An 18,465-nucleotide genomic window follows, 5' to 3' on the forward strand; every position below is an offset into this window, starting at 1 on the left:
AGCTTCTCATTCATTACCATTACTGCTAATAGGTGGTGCTTTTGCCAGGCTTTCAGTACATTGTTGTGAAATCCACGGGGTCAGATCATCATCACACGATCACATGAAGTCATTGACTTTTGGGATGGTAGTGAGTTTAAAAAAAGAAAGCCCCCAGTTCTCAGAATTGCACGGTGCCATTATAAAACAGCATTTAAATGCCACCAGGTTGGCTCAGTGCTCTCACAGGGACCGCGGAGTCAGGACTTAACGCGTACTTTGTATCACGGTAAGTTAAGAGTCAGCAATCTAAGCAGAGCTAAGAGGAATTAAAAAAAAAACAAAACAAAAAAAAAAACTTTTTGACCAATAATAGACTTATTGCTCTTCTTATATCCCGGTTACTAGGAGCTCTTTTACTAGTGCTGCAAATTCACTTTAAGCTTCCCGGAGCTACCTGCGTGCTGCCTTGATAAAGCAGCGATGCACCATCCGCTGACAGTGGAGCACACCGGATATTGAAAACCAGCGCTCTGAATAGCACTCTTTTAATCTGTTTATTTTCCCGAAGAAGCAAAAAACCCCACAAGCACTTTTATGATGTTTCACGGGTGCTATTTTACATGGGTTGCTAATCCATCTGCTCTCAATTGGGTTCGTGCAGAAATACAGTGATGCTGCAGATGCTAATGAATGCTTTAATTGAATATGCATTGCTTCTTGTTGCTGACTGGGGGCTCAGAAATTACCTGACGCTTGCAGACCTCTGGAAGTTGTGGGAGGCTGTGTTGTTAAATCTTTGGGGTGGCAGAGGTGTCAGGTTGTAGAACAGCTGGTTTCCTCACGTATTTTGCCTCTGGAGGGACCACCTCACTGAATTGGGAAGGTGATCTCTGTGAGAGCCAGGGGAAAGGGAAGAAAATCATCAGCAGTGCCGGGAAAAAATGTTCCAGGGTTTGAAGGTGGAAGATGAGTTTAAGCCTATAGTTTAAAAAAACAAATCACATCGAGAAAAATATTAATGCTTATGCAGAGGGGAAATCTTAAGGAAGACGAAAGTGACAGTGAAATGTTGCTTAAAAGCCATTGTGTGCTTTAATGGAGAGGTTATGACAGTAGATAATGGTAATAAACCTTCAGTGAATTATGACTTCCTGAAAGACTATGTAAAACCTTACCTGAATAGAGAAAATTAATAGTATTGATTGCGTTTTGCCTTCAGGCTTTCGAGACTGGGTTCCAAAGGAGCTGCAGAGAGTTGGTTGTGTGGAACTGCTAAACACAGTGCAGAGGCGAGTAAGGCCCAAACTCCACGTCTTTGGTGGAATCCATGAAGGTAAGGACCTGTGCTACTCTCCTCTTTGATCTGAGGCTAATTTTAAAGGAGCGCATCTCGATGATGCATTGCAAAGGGATGGGTTCTGGCATATTGGACTAAAGTAGAGAGGGAACTGAGGGAAGTGATTGCGTGCACAGCACTTTGTAAATTTATGCCAGAATTAAAACAGGCTGTTTCAGGAGTGTGTGCTACATTTAGCCACCTACATCTTTCACTGTGCAAAGGTTGTTCTACACAGGTTATTTGAAAGCAATGTAAATTTTGACAAACTTTGTTAGAGAAACAGATGAGATTCCCCACACATGCAAGCCAAAATTAAAATTATTCCAATTATTCCAAGTGCGGGAGCCAAGAAAAGTGCTAGGAAATTGAAAACAACTTACTGTCTCAGCTTACCTCCCTCAGCATGCAAGGAAAAGCAGAAAGGAGGACAGACATCAGGAGGAGAGGTTGCCAGAACTCACTTTGCATACATTTCTAAAAGCATCCTGTAGTACAGTTCATACTGTGTACATTAGCTTCCAGCAGTCTGAGATTTTAGAAGAGATTTGCCCATTCTCAGTACCAGATCAGAAATGAAAAACTCAGTTTGTGGCAGTGGGAGGGAATGAGAGATTAAATACATTTTGGAGATATTTAAATATTTAATACAATTTTGTAGCTTTCATGTGGCTGTGAGACAAATATTAGGAGGTCTGCCTGAGAGAGAGCATAAGACTTGGTGACCCTAGAACTCAAAAATTATGCATTAAATGCTTTATATTTCCCCCCTGGAGGTTTCTCCATTGACTCTAATTAGCTTCTCTGTAAGCTCACAGATGTGGAGAACTTCAGAAACGAAAAAGTAGAGCTTTGTCAACTAGTATTGTTGGTTTTTCCAAAGCCCTCATGACTTCACGAAATGGATTTTACGCATGGATTATGAAGGTCTTTAAATAAGGAGTTTATAATGGAAATACTGATGTGACCTTAAGTACAGTAGCATGGATAACAGTATTTGAATGCACCCAGGAAAAGATTGCATATTTTGTACAAATAATAATCCTTGCATACTAAGAGCAAGTGAATACAGGAAGACTCCCAGCCAAAACATACAAATGCAGCTTTTGTAGTTGCATTCGATGCTGAAACTTCTAGTTGTAATAGTCTTAAATAATGGGAGAGAAAAGAATTTTAATGTGCAAGATCATTATGAAAAAGCACAGCGGAACTATGTGCAGCACCTCGCATCTAAATCTCATAGGAAGGGTGGTAGCACACGTTAAAAGCGAACATTCAAATGCGTTCTTACAAGAATACTAAAACAAGTTAGAGTCCTGCTTTAGTACTTACACAGAAGACAAAGAATTTCCTGTTTCTGTACAGAAACAAATAGCCAACCCTTCAGAGCAGCATCTCACAGCACAGCTAATTCTCATCCAACTGTAGCTCAGAGGAACACACACTACGTTCTGGTAAATCAAGGGAGGCTATTTGCATGTTTTGATCATGCAGGTTTTTTGTCCTGGTTGATAGGTAAAAACAACCACAAACAAGGTTTTCCCCACCATAAGATGATCTAAATCAAAATTGCCAGTCCAAATAAATAAAGTGCAGCAATTCTGAAGCGATTATTCTTTGTGAGACACCCCATAGGTAGCTGGATTTATCTTAGCTTTCAGACAGCAGTGGTTTAAAAGAAAAACATTTTTCCCTTGTGGGGTTAGGTTAGCATGGGAAGTTCTCTTCCTCCATTAAACTCTTAATAATAATAATTAAATAAGAAGGTACATTTTGTGCCAAATTCTTCCTAGACTTGTTCTAGTTTCTTTGTGCACTTTCTGTGAATGTCAGCTGAAAACAGTGGATCTCTTCCACCGATGGAACTGGAGCCCTGTCTCCATGTCCTTGAGAGAATGTCTACAAGAGGAGACATTTCTGTGCTTTTAGTACCATTCATTTTCTCACATCACGGAATCACATTGGCTGAATGAAGACTGAGGTGTGATTCAGTTCACAGGTCGATACAGTTTGCTCCGCTTGCCCAAAATTCTTTGAGCACACAGCCCTCTGTTACGTTCCATCCTATTCCTGTGTGGCAAGTGGAAGAGAAGATAGAGGCCAGAAGGGAAGGGGCACTACAGCTGGTTGCTCAAATTTGTCCTGAACACGGCAGTTGCTGGCCAGATGTTTAGGAGGTTGAGAAGAGTCTCCAGCCTCCTGAAACTGGCACCATAGTGTTACTGAGGAGTCAAGTCCTTGGCATGCTGAAAAATCCTGTGATTAATATTCACTACTCCTTCATTTATTTGGGAATGAGTTGTCAGGATCCCTTCAAAATGAAAAGCAATCATCTGTTAAACTTTAACCTCAATTTTCTGCTTAAGCCAGTGGTTATCCAGTGACCTCCAGTGCTTTATTATGCTTCTAGCAAGAGATTCCTATCCTTAGTCATGATTTTCACCGGTGTCTCCTTGTAAAGAACTTAATCTCTTTAATTGTGTTCTTCTTGTCAAGTCTATTCCTACATTTGGATTCAAACTGCCTTGCCTGTTCAGGCTGCCATAACTGCAGCTTCCCTCTGAGCCAGTGAGACTCATCTTTTGTGTGAAGACCTGTTTAGAACCAAGCAATACCTGTATTTTCCACTATTGGTTAGATCCACTTATACTTTCAAAGAAATACTTGGCAGCAGTTTTTATGAGTGGGAATATATATATATAGATAATGTGTGTGTTTGTATATTTTTGACCTGCTGCTCATGGGTTTCTGAGGTTTCACAAGCCAATGTGAACACCATCTTGGCAGCCCTGTGAGGAGGACCTGGATGATAAAGGCTAGCATGGGGAAAGCATACCAGGCTTGGTTCATTGTCCAGAGACAGCAAGGATTTTTGTAGGTAGAACTGAAGTTACTTCTGAATCTCCTGTTCCTGATTGGTCTCTTATTATCTGACAGGTAGTACAAGCATGCAAAGTACAACGTACTAATTAAGTAATTAGAAAAAGTACGTGTGTGATTTTGTCTCTGGTTTTGCTGTAACCGATTGCAGCAGAGGATTTTGCGTGGAAAAATGTGTGAACATAAACCAAAAGCATCAGTTCTTATTTCAAATACAGTATATTGTGTTTTTTCCATCAAGTCTTTGTGGCAGCTTTCAAGAGCTTATGTCATTTTGAAGGGATTAATTTAATTTTATTCCAAAGCATTGATCCCACAACAAGCTTTCAGTGCAGCTGCCCATGGGCAGCATCGTTTGTTTATATTACAGTAAGTGTGACACATTCTCCCCACAGGTTATGGCATTATGACAGACGGTTACACAACCTACATCAATGCTTCAACGTGTACAGTCAGCTTTCAACCAACCAATCCTCCAATTATATTTGACCTTCCAACCCCTCAAGGATCATGAAGCACTACTGCACATTTGGAACTGGGGAAGGTCTATAAACTGCCATTTTCTAATTACAAAACTTACATTCTGTTACATGTTTAGTTCAAAATTACTGGGGGGGGGGGGGAGGGAGCATTTTGGGGGAGAGAATTGTGGTTGGTTTTGTTTTGGGATGGATTTTTTTTTTTTGTAAATTGCTGGTACAAAAGAAAAAAAGTTAGAGGGTTGTGCTTTTTGGAAATGCAGCATTCATTTTAAATTGATAAAGCATTGTGAATTTGTAAAATGAATTTTGTTTTTCAATAAATTTGCCATTGTAAATTGTTATAGTGTTCTCAAAAGGACAGCCAAGCTTTCTTTTAAGAAGTGAGAGACCTTATTTTAATATTATATGATAAGCTAAAAAAATAGGCAGCATTTAAAAACACCCAAATTTGCACAACTTATGTTACTGTCGGGGTTTTTTTAAGTGTCTTCTTCTTTCCCTAGGTCTAAATGTTAGCTTTTCATCTCTCCATTTATATCATTTTTTTTTTTTCTAGTAGCACAGACAAGATTTTGGGGTCCATTTGCCTCTTGATACGTGTGCATGTACTGAAACTTCTTTCTGTTAAGAGTAGAATGCAGCAAGGGGAGAATGGACTTCTCAGTTGTTTGTCACTACCTGCTTTATACGTTAAAGACTGGTATAGATAGCCACAGCCTGTATGTGCTATCTACCTGTTATTGTTTGTTTTTAAATTATTTTAGCTTTAAAAAACTGGGGGTGAAAGCTGCAAAGAGCAGGCATTTCACGCAGTAAAAAAATAAAAAAATAAAAAAAATGTAAATGCGGACTCCTTTTAAATATGAATTTATATATATATGTATTTTTTGTGCATTATAACTAAGCTAGGATTTAATATTGCCAGTATAGCATCTGCAAAATTATGCTGTACAGCACATCTAAATTATGAAGGATGTGACACATTTTCCAAGTGCTCAAGGCCTTCAAGAGCCTGAGTTAAATCTTTGTCGTAGTTCAGGCATGTATAGAGTCAAATGGATACAATCAAGCCTAACTAAAATAAGGCTTAGTTGTCCTTTATATTTAAATATTCTTCTTGTCTTTTTATTTTCTTTTTCTTATTTTGCACTGTGTGTAAATGCAATCTTGCTAGCACAAAATATTGTTGCAGATAGTTATTTCTGTTCTACCACTGTAAATGCTATTGAGCTTTGTTCTGTTTTATGTTACCTTGTTAATGGAATTTAGAAAAGCAGTTGTTTCTTTAAATTTATTGTGATATTATATCTAGCGGCCTTTATATGCAAATAAAATTGCAAGATTTTTAAATATGTGGTTTAAGAGATTTTTGCATTTTTCTTTGGCATGAATATCTGGGGGGACAGCAATAAGAATAAGAAACAACTTTTCTAATGTTCCATAATTTTTTATTGTTTACCATTCATAGGATGTCAGTTGGGTCAATAAAGCACTCAGACTTTTTACTTCTGTTTCTAAGCTATCCATCTTTCCATTCTTTTTAGAAAGAAGAGATTTTGTCTCAAGATGATATAATTCTGTGCGACCAAGTTTGTGCAGTTAAGCCTTGTAGGATACCATTCCAGACAACACGAGGAAAAATGGATTAGGCAGCAGCCTTTGTAGTTCCTCACTTGTTTGTACCAAGCTGCAGGTGTCTTAAGCTCATCCGCTGTGGGTTAAGAAATGAATAGTCATAGATGAAATGTATCTTTTTATTCGGATCTGTTCTTAGTTCGGTGGCTACAGCAGAATTCACCACTGACAGAACTGCACGGGATTATGATTCAGTGTGTGCCAGCAGAATGACAAACGAATCAGGACCTGCTGGTCATGCTGCAATACAGTTAAGTATAATAATAACAGAATCTTCTTTAAAAATAGCACTTAGAGCTGTGAAAATCTAGATTGAAACATAAGAAGATACGATGGTGTTTTCATGATTCTGAATCTGCAGTGCCCAAAAGTGGAGTATGATAGAGTACTCCCATTTATCTTAGCAGGTTGTTAGCTTTTAAGTCTCTTGGTGATACTGAAATTTCATTGTCACTAAATATCAGTCATTCATTGTAGATGTAAATTCCGAATCTTTTTCTTTTTTTTTTTTTTTCCCAGTTAGCAATACATTGCCAATTGCCAAAACCAATATTCTAGTCACCTGTTTACTGGCAAAGAATGTGACTATATTTAAAACGGCTGTCCTTCCTCAGGTAAAGCGTTTTCTTGGAACACAAAAAAAATGTATTTATAGTGCACCTTAAATTATTCTCTTTCATTGGTCATTAGCTTGTTGTCACCACATAAGGAGGAAGGATCCGTTACTTGAAATGCTGCACAGTGCCAGGAACTTCAAGAAGAGCAGAGAACAGTGGTTGCGTCTCAGTTCCTCTCCAGCCTTCTGAAGGACCTCGTACCTTTTCACTATGTGCATCGTAGTTAGGACAGGAACAGTCCATGACACCAGTCATTCTCCTCTGCAGGTATTTGTCTGTAGTGAAAACTGGGTTATTATTCCTAAAGCAAAAGTTATAAGCCAGAAGCTTTGCTCCAGCATTTGAGCAGCCTGAATGAAGCCTTCTGGCAGCAGACGGAGCCAGATGAATCGAGGCTGGTGTAAGTGCAGCCAGGAGTCTGCCTTTGGATAGCTGGTAGTGAGAAAATACCACAGGCAAAATCCCTTGAATAAGCCCAAGTCTGCACCAGACTGCAATAAACGGAATTGATACGTGTAGTTGTGTATGTCTTCAAGGTGTGTGCCTCCTGCTTTCAACTATTTCCCTTACAGTTCTTAGGCCATGTAGTGCAGCAGGTGGAACCAAGTGGTTCTGCACTCAAATATGGGGGCCTATACTTGTAACAGACTGAGACTTCTCCTGTTCAGACAAGCATCAAGGACAGTCACTGCTTCATTATCAGGTGGTGTTGACAGTGAATACGTGTCCATTTAGAGAAATCTGTAATCTTCAGGGGGTACTTTCAAAGTGTATCGTTTCTCTTGTATTTTTTTTTCTCTTTCTGACTGTCAGCTTCATCTCTACCGCCATTTGTTCATCACTGAGTTTGTTCTCCATGGCAGGATTTTTTAAATTGTGTTTATTCCTTTTCCATCATGCTTTCAAAAGTTACCTACTCTTTTCTCCTCTCTGAGAAAGCTAACATTCTGGATAGCAGCAATTACAAAAAGGCCAGGAAAACATTTGCAGAGATAGTTTGGCATTTTTTTGTACTCTTTCGAGACTTTGAAATGTATATGTGTCTGTCTGCTGTCACAGGCAGGTAATTTTCCTTTGCTGGATGTCAGCCACATCTGACAATCAGTGTAAATAGGGCACAGTATGATTTGAAGAAGTCTGGTTTCACTGGGAGGCAAAATGGTGTTAAATCAGCTGCTTTTCAAGGATCCCTTACTACTAAAGGTAGCTCAATGTCTGTATGCAGAATAAACCTTGGATAATAAGTCTTTCTCTGAGGTCTGATCCAAGTCCATTGAACTCACTGGGAGTCTTTCTATTGACTTCAGCTGGCTTTGGATCAGACACCTGGCATCTATCTGGATTGTGTTTCTGTCTGTTACTCATCCTTCAAACTGGAGGAGATGGTCCCTGGTTAACATGCAAGAACCTCTTGGCAGGAAGAGGGACCTACCTATTGTAAGTGCTGAATCTTTCCAGGTGATTGATTAACAGTGGTGTAGTCGATTAACCTTTCTTCTTCTGAGAGCAGCTTTCATCTAGTCATCTTGCTGAGGCTGAAAGCAGTCAAGGCCTTTATCAGGGGAGGGCTGCAGAACAGGATGCTCCCCAGAGGAGATTGGTTCCCAATTCTCTCTGCATAGTGAATTTAGTGAATTCAGCAGACCTTGAGGTCAGGCATTTATTAGGCTAAGAGACTGTCAAATCAATCTGGTCTACTCCAGGCAAGTTCTACCAGGAGAATGGGTTTTGCCAAGACTGTGTCTAAGAAATAGATTGATGGCTAACTCCTGGTTGAAGCTGCCTTTCTCTTTTCCATTTTCCGTGAATCAGATTTTTTTTTTTTTCCCCTCACTGACATCAATATTTTCTCCCTAGACAAATTTTATTAAGGAAACTCCTGGAAACCATCTATAATTTAAGTCTCAGGGAGACATCCAAACTCTGCAGTCCTTCCATTTGGTGTTAAATTGACCCAAGGGCTTTCTCTAAGACCTTGCTTTTGACCACACCTGATTGAATTACACGTCTGGAATTTTCTTTACTTCCTTTCCCAATTCCAACACCCCCCCACCTCACCCCACCCCCCCTTTTTTTAAAAAAAAAAAAAAATCAGGATATTTTCTGGTAGTTACAGACAGGTAGGGATTTCCATTCTCCCTGCCTGATGTGACCAACTTCTTATCGGAAAGAGAAATGCATTATAAAAGCTGTGTGCAGCCAAGCCTGCGACACAGAGCAATGTATTCTGTCTTCTCTCTCTTTTGAGATATAGATCCTAACTTCCTTGCAGATTCTCCGTTTGCAGTAACCAGTCTTTTTATGCACCATTGTTGTTGCAATTGACATTCACCCGCTACACAGATAGAGTCACATTGTGATCAGGCTTAGACACCTATCCCAGCTGTTAGCCCTCACAGGATGATGCCCCATGCACTTCTGCAGAAAGTCCCGGCCATCAAAGCACTGTCCGACCTCCAGAAGCACAAAGAAAAGGACTCTAATGAATCAGTGTAGCCTGAGTGCAACGTGGAAGACTAAAGCTGGGTTTTTAACATTTTCAACTTCAGTTACTGTCAGCCTAATCAAGAGAAAATGCAAGAGAAAGCTGAGGGAGTTCTAGTGCACTAAATCGGATTTCAGTCATCTATATTGATTTATTTTTCCCCATCTAGCTATTGCTTTCCATACCTCCTTGTGCCAGCCAGTTTTATAATGATTCATTCATGATGTGGCTGTAAGGATACATCTTGTTTTGTTTTACCTCTGAAATTTGCTTTTTGTTGATCGTAGCACAGAACTGTAGGAGTCCTTCACTTCTAGGCAATCTCTATTACACAGTTGAGCCACTTGCTTTGTACCTAAGGCTTACGTTCACGGGAGAGGGTCTGACAAAAACGCTTACCTTGGTTTAGGACAACGGAATGAATGTCCCACACTCGTGTCTTCCCCAAAAAGTGCTTAGTGTTTATCTAGGTAAATGACTCAGTGGTACAATAGGATTTGTCAGCTTTCTGAACTGAGGAGCTAGGACTGCAAGAGTTCTAGGAGTTTAAGACTTCTAAACTACAAAACATTCAAAAATAGGCTTTAAAGTGCAAACTTAGTCTTCCTGAAATTTCATTATTTTTGTACGGCTGTTACTATTAGTGTGACTCAAACATGCCAGTCTGTTGCCAAGGGCTTTCAGTGATGATTTTCCTGTTAGAAAAGAAACAACACTAAATATTTAATTATTTTTTTTTGTGTATCGTGTACAAGCCTTTTCACTGTTCACTGCCATATGAGTATTTCAGCAAAATATTTTGACTGTCTGCAGTCACTCTGCAATTGGAGGAAGAGAGTGACCTCTCTCTCTCTCTCAGTCTTAATTGTGAATGTAGGTAGTATTGTCCAAAGTCAGCATGGATCTGATTTGTTTGGGGGCTTAATGCACATGCTGCAAGGCTGAGCCTAAAAGGACAAGATGCTGAAAAGGTAGGAGAGGAGTCTCTTGAGTAAATAGATTGAAAACGAATTGACTTTTCCAAGATCACACAGGAGATCTCTCAGAGGTGAATCTGCATCTCCCAAGCAGTGTTTTAGCTCTTTGTTTACAACTTTCTATTTTGTACGCTTTGCTTTGCAACTAGGTGGAGATACTAATTCCTTCGCTACACCCAAGTACAAAGCTGCTGCTATGATAATCATCCATGGATCCTGGAACACAGGCTGACAGGGGAGACTTTCAGCTAGATGGAAGAGAAAAATCAAAGCCGATTCCTGCATTTTTAATCAAGCCAGTATAGAGTGAGGATAAACAGGTAAAAACAGGCTTTTAGTAACAGAGCAAGTAATCTATGTTAGATGCACAGCAAAACCTTTATCAATCATCTTAAAGTGCATCTTGTGTTTTTTCTTCAGCAGGCAAATAAGTGATGAATTAGCTTAGTTCAAACTCTCTGAAGATCATCACTAGCATAGATTCTTTAAAAGGTCTGAAGCAAGTACAAAATCTTTACGTTACTGTAAGATACCGATGACTACAGCTCTGTCAGTAACACCACGTTGTTATTGGCTTTGTGTTATGAGGTATCTAGAGAGTTTTGGAGACAACGTATTTGAACATTGTATTGACACTACAAGGCATCTGGCTGAAGCCCAACTCAGGCTGGGAGAGTGGCAGTTCCTAAGAGGAGCTAAATTGTATTGATTAAGGTTTCCTAATCAACAGAACAACTTCTACTACAAAGTGCTATTGAATTTACTGTAGACTTAGAAGTAAAAAATACATGAAATTCTTATTCATAATCATTTATACTAGATATAAAATTTTGAAATTCAATAGCTATATCAGCTTAAAATGAAGCTCAGTTTATTGTTGTCTTTGATTTTGGGTTTCTGTTAATGAAATGCAGCCAGATTTGCAGGTATCTTAAGGTTGCCAGGAACATTTGAAAAACCTTTTTGGGTGCCCCATCACTTTGGTGGCATTTAAATCCATCACCTGGTGGTATTTAGAAATATGTTAAAGAAACAAAACAAAACACATCTTCGTGTCATGTCCTATGCAAAAAAAAATAAAATCTTATTTATCCAAGATTACTTTAGACCTACTGTAGTTACCAGATAGACTTAAACACAGTTGCTAGTTGCAGATTAAATTATTAGTATAATATACTACAGCAAATAAGATTATGCAAGTATTCTATCAGGAAAACTGCAGTGCTCGTTTGTGTGACAGCGGCATTCCAACCTTGAGACCTTCCTGGTTTGGTGTCACATGTCCAACGAGGTGAGAGTGTTCTTTTGCTATGAAGCACACAGCCAGGAGCAATCGGGTAGAGCAAAAACCAGGTAACAGTATGCTGCTTCTTACGGTGTGAGGAACTATGGGACAAACATTAAGAAAAAGCTAAGTCACACAAGTAACCTGTGGCCAAAGTAAGGATTGAATCCTTGTTTTCTCAAACTGATAGTTTGTACCTGTTTAAATACCCTGCCTTTTTATTTGTAAACATCTGGCAGTGAGAGTAGAGAGTTCAGTGATCCTAACTCAGAGCAGCAAAATTAAAAATAATAATAGTAATTCACATCCAGTAGTTTCTTACACTTTTCAGAATTAATATTGTTTACATGCTTCAGGCAACGTGATGGACATTGGCTTACCTGGACAAACAATATTTTGTTGTTTACTGAAATCTTCCTTTTTCTTCTGATAAAGCTTACAAGGGCATATGCCAAAGTGCCCATGTGCCCATGGTAGGAACAGTTTTAAGACTATCCCACCTAAGGCGTGTTTTTTTGTTTATTTTTTTTAATTTTTTCTGAAGTAGTTCACAAAGCACTATTAGTTGCGGAAGGGATGTTCTTTGTTGAAACCACAATCCCAGGTTAATTTTTTCAGACCAGTCAGTCACAGTCACCATGCAATCTTTTTTAAGCTGTGTTTTGATAGATCTATTTCCATGATGTAGAGACATGCTCGAGCAATGAGGGCAGGTACGCAGCTTGGTTGCTCTGATGATGTAGAGTTCGGTGGCTTTTATACAGAGCAAGAGGAAAGCTGGTCTGGTGTCAGCAGTCATTACGTTTTTGTCTGTGATGTGCTTTCCCAGCACATTGGCACTTGAGAGACTGCTATGTAACTACAAAAACAGACTTCTCCAAGGAGTGAATTATCTACCCAGAGTGTAGTAACCATATGCAGACAACCACAACTGTAGCTGTGGCTTCAGTAGTATCATGTGTACAGGCCAGAGTATTTATATATTTGCCAGTTAAGCTGTGGAGGCATTATTAACCACAAAAAGTTTGGCCGTAAGATGAAAATATGAGAGTATGGTAACAGAAGAAATACTGAAAGTTTTTAAAGGGAGGTAACACAGAATTTACTCCCTCTTCCAAATATATATTCAAACAAGAACATAATGTCTAAAGTAAGTTTGGCCAGCAGCAATTACAACACCAATTTTAGAAGTGAACATTAAACAAGATGCATGTGCCGATGAGTCATCCTGTGTGTTAATTTGTATATTTAGTTATTGAAATACTTGTTTATTTTTTTCTGGCCTCTAAAAATCAATGTGTAGCCATGCTTCTGTTATTTGTTACTGTACCATAGGCCAATGCTGTGGTGATAATTTGATACATCCGCAGCAAGAAGCATGTGCTCTGCCATCTAGGTCAGCTGTTTTTTTTTCCTTTGAGACAAGATAGTAGCTCTTCATAGCAAATGAAGCCTCTCTAATCTTCAACCATTGTCCATTTACACATGAGTAAATAGGTTAAACTGTTCATAAAATGATAGAATCATACCAAAGAGTAATACAAAGTGGCAGCAGCAAAACTGAAAAGCAGTCCATTATATTCTGCTCTGCATAGTACCTGCCACCATACTGAAGACTGAGTACAGCGGTTGGATAACGATCAAGTTAATGAATATGGAGAAACAGAGTAATTCAGGGTAAAACAGGGTAATTCAGAGAAGAGTCTTGCCCTCATTCCTCTCGCCAGGTGACACGACGCTCTTGCGATGGCCCTAAAGAGAGCTCAGCCCAGCAGTTTGCTGGTTTCCTGCAAATGAGGGGTGGCCAGCAGCACGAAGGACCCTGCTCCAACAGCTAAATGACCCGATTGCGCTAAATGTGCCTGACTGCACTAGGACTGTGTCTCTGCACACAAGAGCAGTGAGTTTCATTTCGTTATTAGTGTTTCTGCCTACTTCTTGGTGGTCTAGACAATACAATGTCCTTTTAACCCTCCCATCCTTTAGCACTGCGGCACATTTTCTCCTCTGCAGCTGTACTTCCGAGGTCTGCTCCTGCCGCTGCTGGGCTGCACTCTGGGGAACGCTGCGGCTGCTCCTCGCCCTGCGGGGCCACGTGCAGTAGTGGGCATGAGAGGCAACAAGTGGTATGTAGTGACAATGTGGTTTAGAGTATGTTTGCACGCACAGCAATGGCATTCTTCTAGGATATAAACAAGCACAAAAGAGTATCAACGTCACTCTATCAAGCAGGAATGATTAACTGAGCTAGGCAATTTCCCAAGCCCATCATTGTCCTTTACACTATAGAAAGCTGCTATGATCCTGTAATAATAACTGGATGTTATCTTTCCATTTGGATAGTTTGTCCAATATAACTCAACCAGGACTTATGGCTCATCCTTACAATAATAGGTCACCATATGCTTCACATCTGGTCCTACAAAAAAGCCATATTACATGTGTGATGCCAACTATTTTAGGGGACAGTCTCCAGAGACCCCTAAGTGTTACTAGCAGTCTTGACAGTTCAGTGGTTTCATTAATCAGCATTAAAACTTCATTTTACTATTACAAGCATAATTGCTACTAGACCAGATGACAACTAAAATAAGCAATTTCACCAGTTTTGTTATTTAGTGAGCTGATATAGCCATTTTTTCCCCCTAAGATAAAGGCACTTATATAAAGCCAACAGCAAGTCCAAAATTTTGCCTCATCAAAACTCATCGGACTGAATTAACCCAAATTCTCCAGTGATGATAGAGCAGAAGTTTGTTTAATCAGACATCAAGGTAAGATTATAGACTTTCATATTTGTATTTCTCAGAATTCAGATATCTGTAGTTTGTCATAGGAGAAAGTGCTGTATTAGAGTTGCCTGCAATATCTGAATATTTGCTGTCAGCTGAAGACTTCAGTTTACAGTCAGGATCTAATTCCAGCTTTATCTGAGAGGGAAAAGGAAAAAAAAAAAAAAGAGTTTGGAGGCAATAGTATGCAGAGCAAATGTCTTCTTGTCTCTCATACCACATCCTGGGATTTTCTGGTATTTAAAGCTTGAAACATTTTATTTTCTATAGGTTTACTGTAGAGGATTGAAACTTGATACAAATACATTATATTAAATACTTGAAGTTCTCCTGTGAGGATAAAACACAGGAGCCTGGATTAGTCACTGACTGCCATGCACAATTTTATGCACGTCTTTTGTTCTTAGCCTATGTCCTAACAGGTTTTTCTTAACATACCATTCCCTAAAATATTAACAAGAGGAGAGTATGCAAAGTGGAGAAGTACATTGTAACTTTCATAATGTTCTCTGCCTGCAAGAAGTCAGCTTGGCAAGATGAGAAAAAGGTCCTTAAAAAGAGCCAGAATGCAGTAATTTGCTTCTCTTCTCCATTACACACCAAATGGAGATTCATCCTGTGCTCCATACAGTACAGCAGGCAGCTCTTAACGTCACCAGCTCTGGGGGTGCTTTTGAGAGGACTGCCTTGTATGCCACCACCGAATGGGCTAGGAACAGCAGGCTTCATCCTTTTCAAGTAAAATGCTTTCTTCTTCCCTACTGAAAGTAGAGTTACTTTCCCTTATGTTTAGAGAACATTTGGGATTTCTGGACCCTAGGTGCAATATAACAGCAAGGTGTATGTACTGCCCTAAAACCTTGGAAGGATAAGGGTCATTTCCAGGCGGTTCATTATAACAGGGAGTCATCTAAATGTGTTCTGACATAATGGACATGCCTTTGCTCTACGTATGTCTGGTGGGCCCTTCTTCCAGGAACAAAGAATTCCTTCAGTGCTTGCAGCCAAAATTTCCCCTTTTCCTTTTGATGGGCAGAAAGCTGTTTCGTTCTTCCAATGCAAGGGTGGCTAATTTAGTAGGGGTTTGGTGAGCAACTTGGAGTACTTTGCATTGCAGCTGATGATGTACACAACTTAAATGAACTCCATTAGAGCTACAAAGGAAGGAAAGGCATTTATTCCAGTCACTGCAATAAAATTGGATTTATTCCGCCCCCCCCCGCGGCTCCGTTTAAACAGGCTAGATACTGGGGTAGATGAGCATGGGTCCTGTCCCGGGGCTGCACCGTGAGGTCCCTTTCAGGGCTGTCACTGTCAGTGCTGGCTGGCTCCCTGCCAGGCTGGAAACTGGAGCAGGAGGCAGCTGAAATGGTTTGAAAACTGACATTTTTCCCAGGAGCAAGAACTGTGCTGCTAATCAAGAAAAACACGGGAGATGTACTGGATTCCTTATGTGAGCAGCTCTCCAGTGTTGAAATTGTATTTTAAGTTTGTGCTTATTTTTAGAGCGTTGTTGTCAAACCTATGCTAAAGCAATTACTGTTGGTGAGGGTCACCAGGAGTTCAGTGTTACCGAAAACCTTACAGCACCGCAACGAAGGGCCTGCACGGCCAGGCAGAGCAGTCTGCACAGACACTGTCGTTTAAAGAAACGGCAGATCCTTGCCTTCCTTCTGCCTGTTTTGTTTGTTGGTTTGTTTTAATGAGAAGCACGTCTGAGCCCTTTAGTTACCCCAAGTCACCCTGCCAAAAAGCCCAGCCTGCTCCAAGCACCCCAACACAAACCCTGCCCTGCCCTCGTGGGACCTGACAGCTCTGCCCTTCGTTCAGCTACGTGGTCAGGGGCCGAGCAAGCTGCCAGTGCCTTCCAGAGTAGCCCACTGAGACAGGCTCTGTATTTCCATATCTTCTAAGATGGATGAAGCAAGACAGAAACAAGCTAAAGACAAAACAAGAACCAAACCCAGTCAGCTAAGGGAACCCCTCTTGCGTGTCTTACCCCCTCAGGCAGCTGCTGGCCTCACGCTGCTCCATGTCTGTCTGGCCAAAGTGGTAGGTGTGAGTTTGTGCTGCTCCAATGCTCGTGTCGCTACTTTGTGAGTGTGAGCATGGTCCCAGGGAAGGACCGCTGACTTCATGCAGCTTCATTTTAATTTTCCCATTTTCTAACTGATACCAAAACCATTTCTTAAATAACATCATTTTTACATTTAGACAAGTTAAGAGACTAATTTTTCTACTCAGTCCATTGGCTGGGGAATTAGTAAGTAACGCAAGGCAGCTGTTCCTGCATTATCATTTTAAAGTGCTAATGCTGGGAACTTTATACATACAAAGACAGAAGCCTGCGCTAAGAAGGAGTGTGGCAGAAACAGTGGAGACCCTGTCTGTTCAAGGTGAAGATGAGGATTTTTCTGAAGGTGTGGCAGAGCACCACAGCCTCTCCATCACAGGACTCAACAACCAAAGTAAGTACTATATTCCTTGTATTAAAGCCATGTTCATTTTTCTCCCAGCCATAAAAAAAGGCAAAATACACCTGAGGCCATAGATTCCCCAGAATGCTTTATATTTTGACAGTTACACTCCAGAGAAGAGCTGGACAAATGTAGTCGTTGCTCTAGGCAGGGAGGAAAGATTTAAAATAAAACAAAAATAAAAAAGCCTGCCTGCTTTCCCTTACCTGATTCACTTTCCGAAGCAGACCATCTGCTGTAAAACTACACGTGTTGCTGAAACTGGAGGAGCTGTACTGATTCAGGTGGAAGGCTATTTTACGCATATATTTGTGTGATCGTGTACGTATTTTGTATATATGAAACATTATCATGTTTTCAGTTTTATGTGTATGTATGTACCAAAAAGTGAAGGTGTGCTGATGTTTTGTATGTTGACAAGCATCCACAGGAGCTAAGGCACCTGGTTTCACGGGATACGTGCGCGCGTGTGCACAGACACTGACTTCAGGCCTGGTTTTATACCCAGCTAAGTGGAGTTTTAGTAACAGGGCTCAAGAAGCTGCAAGAGAGATTTGTTCTCAACTTCTCAGCCATTCATCGAAAATATCTGCTCACAGACTTGTTTGTAAGCTCAAAGAGTTAGGACTGCAGGCAGTCTTCAGCACAAGCCTCTTAGACAATACAAATGTTGAAGTTCTCATCACAAACAGATTTTATCGGGTACTGGGGAACTGTACCCGAAGAGTCTAAGGCTTTGCTGGTAATCTCAAAACCGCAGGTGCTACCAGCTTTTGGCAAAAACAGAGTATATTTTTTTCTATGATCGTTTGCTCGTATTTAATAATTAGAAGTATGGGTACTAGAAGAGCACTGCAAAATGAAAATAGTTTCCTGATGGAGACAGGCGCCTTCAGGAAAGGGTCAGTCTTTATTGCCTGGGAGGGTGCTGTCAGCATAAATAATTATCATGAACTTCAACTTCAAGCAATCAAACTTCATTGTATCGAAGGAGCCCCATTAAATGCTTAGATTCTTCTTAATTTGATCTAGTGCAGTCAATTCCCTAGGGAAAGAGAGACAGGAAAGAAAAAAATCAATACACCGTTGCAAAGGAAGCAGAGGTGTTCTGGTTATGTCTAGCGGAGGAAGGGGAACCATCTGAAGAAGGCAAGCATGTCTTGGTCCTGATTAAAAAAAAAAAGGTGATAAAGCTTTCTGGACGTGAAAGCTGCTCATCAGAAGCCCTGGAACTGCTTGGAGCAGATGATGACAAGTTTTGAAGGTAACTCAGTGGAGATAAATCAAAGTAGCATTTCTTCTACAGTTGCAATCAGATAGCATTACTCTCCTCTCCTACCTTTCGCAGAAGTTCTTATCTAGCTCTAGCTTGCATGGCGGCGTCTGGTCTGCCCTGCCCACGCTTTCCCGCTGCTTGCTGCATGCAGCTGGCAGGTGGCTGCATCAGGTGCCCCTGCCTCACTGCAGGTTCAACTTCTGTCCTTGGAGAGAGGCACAGAGCAATGGAGGCTGCGGTG

The 18,465-nt window shown here is 40.4% G+C and overlaps 1 protein-coding gene across 2 annotated transcripts in view; it reads left to right on the forward strand.

Moving 5' to 3' along the window:
- MPPED2 (metallophosphoesterase domain containing 2) overlaps nucleotides 1-6,185 on the forward strand; it is a 182,358-nt gene extending 176,173 nt beyond the window's left edge. For both annotated transcript variants that reach the window (XM_035327976.1, XM_035327975.1), the window contains exons 7-8: nucleotides 1,202-1,315; nucleotides 4,594-6,185. In XM_035327976.1, coding sequence (XP_035183867.1) covers nucleotides 1,202-1,315; nucleotides 4,594-4,712 — 233 coding nt within the window. In that variant the 3' untranslated portion in view covers nucleotides 4,713-6,185. The remainder of the gene's footprint in view (nucleotides 1-1,201; nucleotides 1,316-4,593) is intronic.
- Nucleotides 6,186-18,465: the final 12,280 nt, after the last annotated feature.

The sequence above is a fragment of the Oxyura jamaicensis genome, chromosome 5, assembly GCF_011077185.1.
Source record: "Oxyura jamaicensis isolate SHBP4307 breed ruddy duck chromosome 5, BPBGC_Ojam_1.0, whole genome shotgun sequence".
Classification (NCBI taxonomy): Eukaryota; Metazoa; Chordata; class Aves; order Anseriformes; family Anatidae; genus Oxyura; species Oxyura jamaicensis.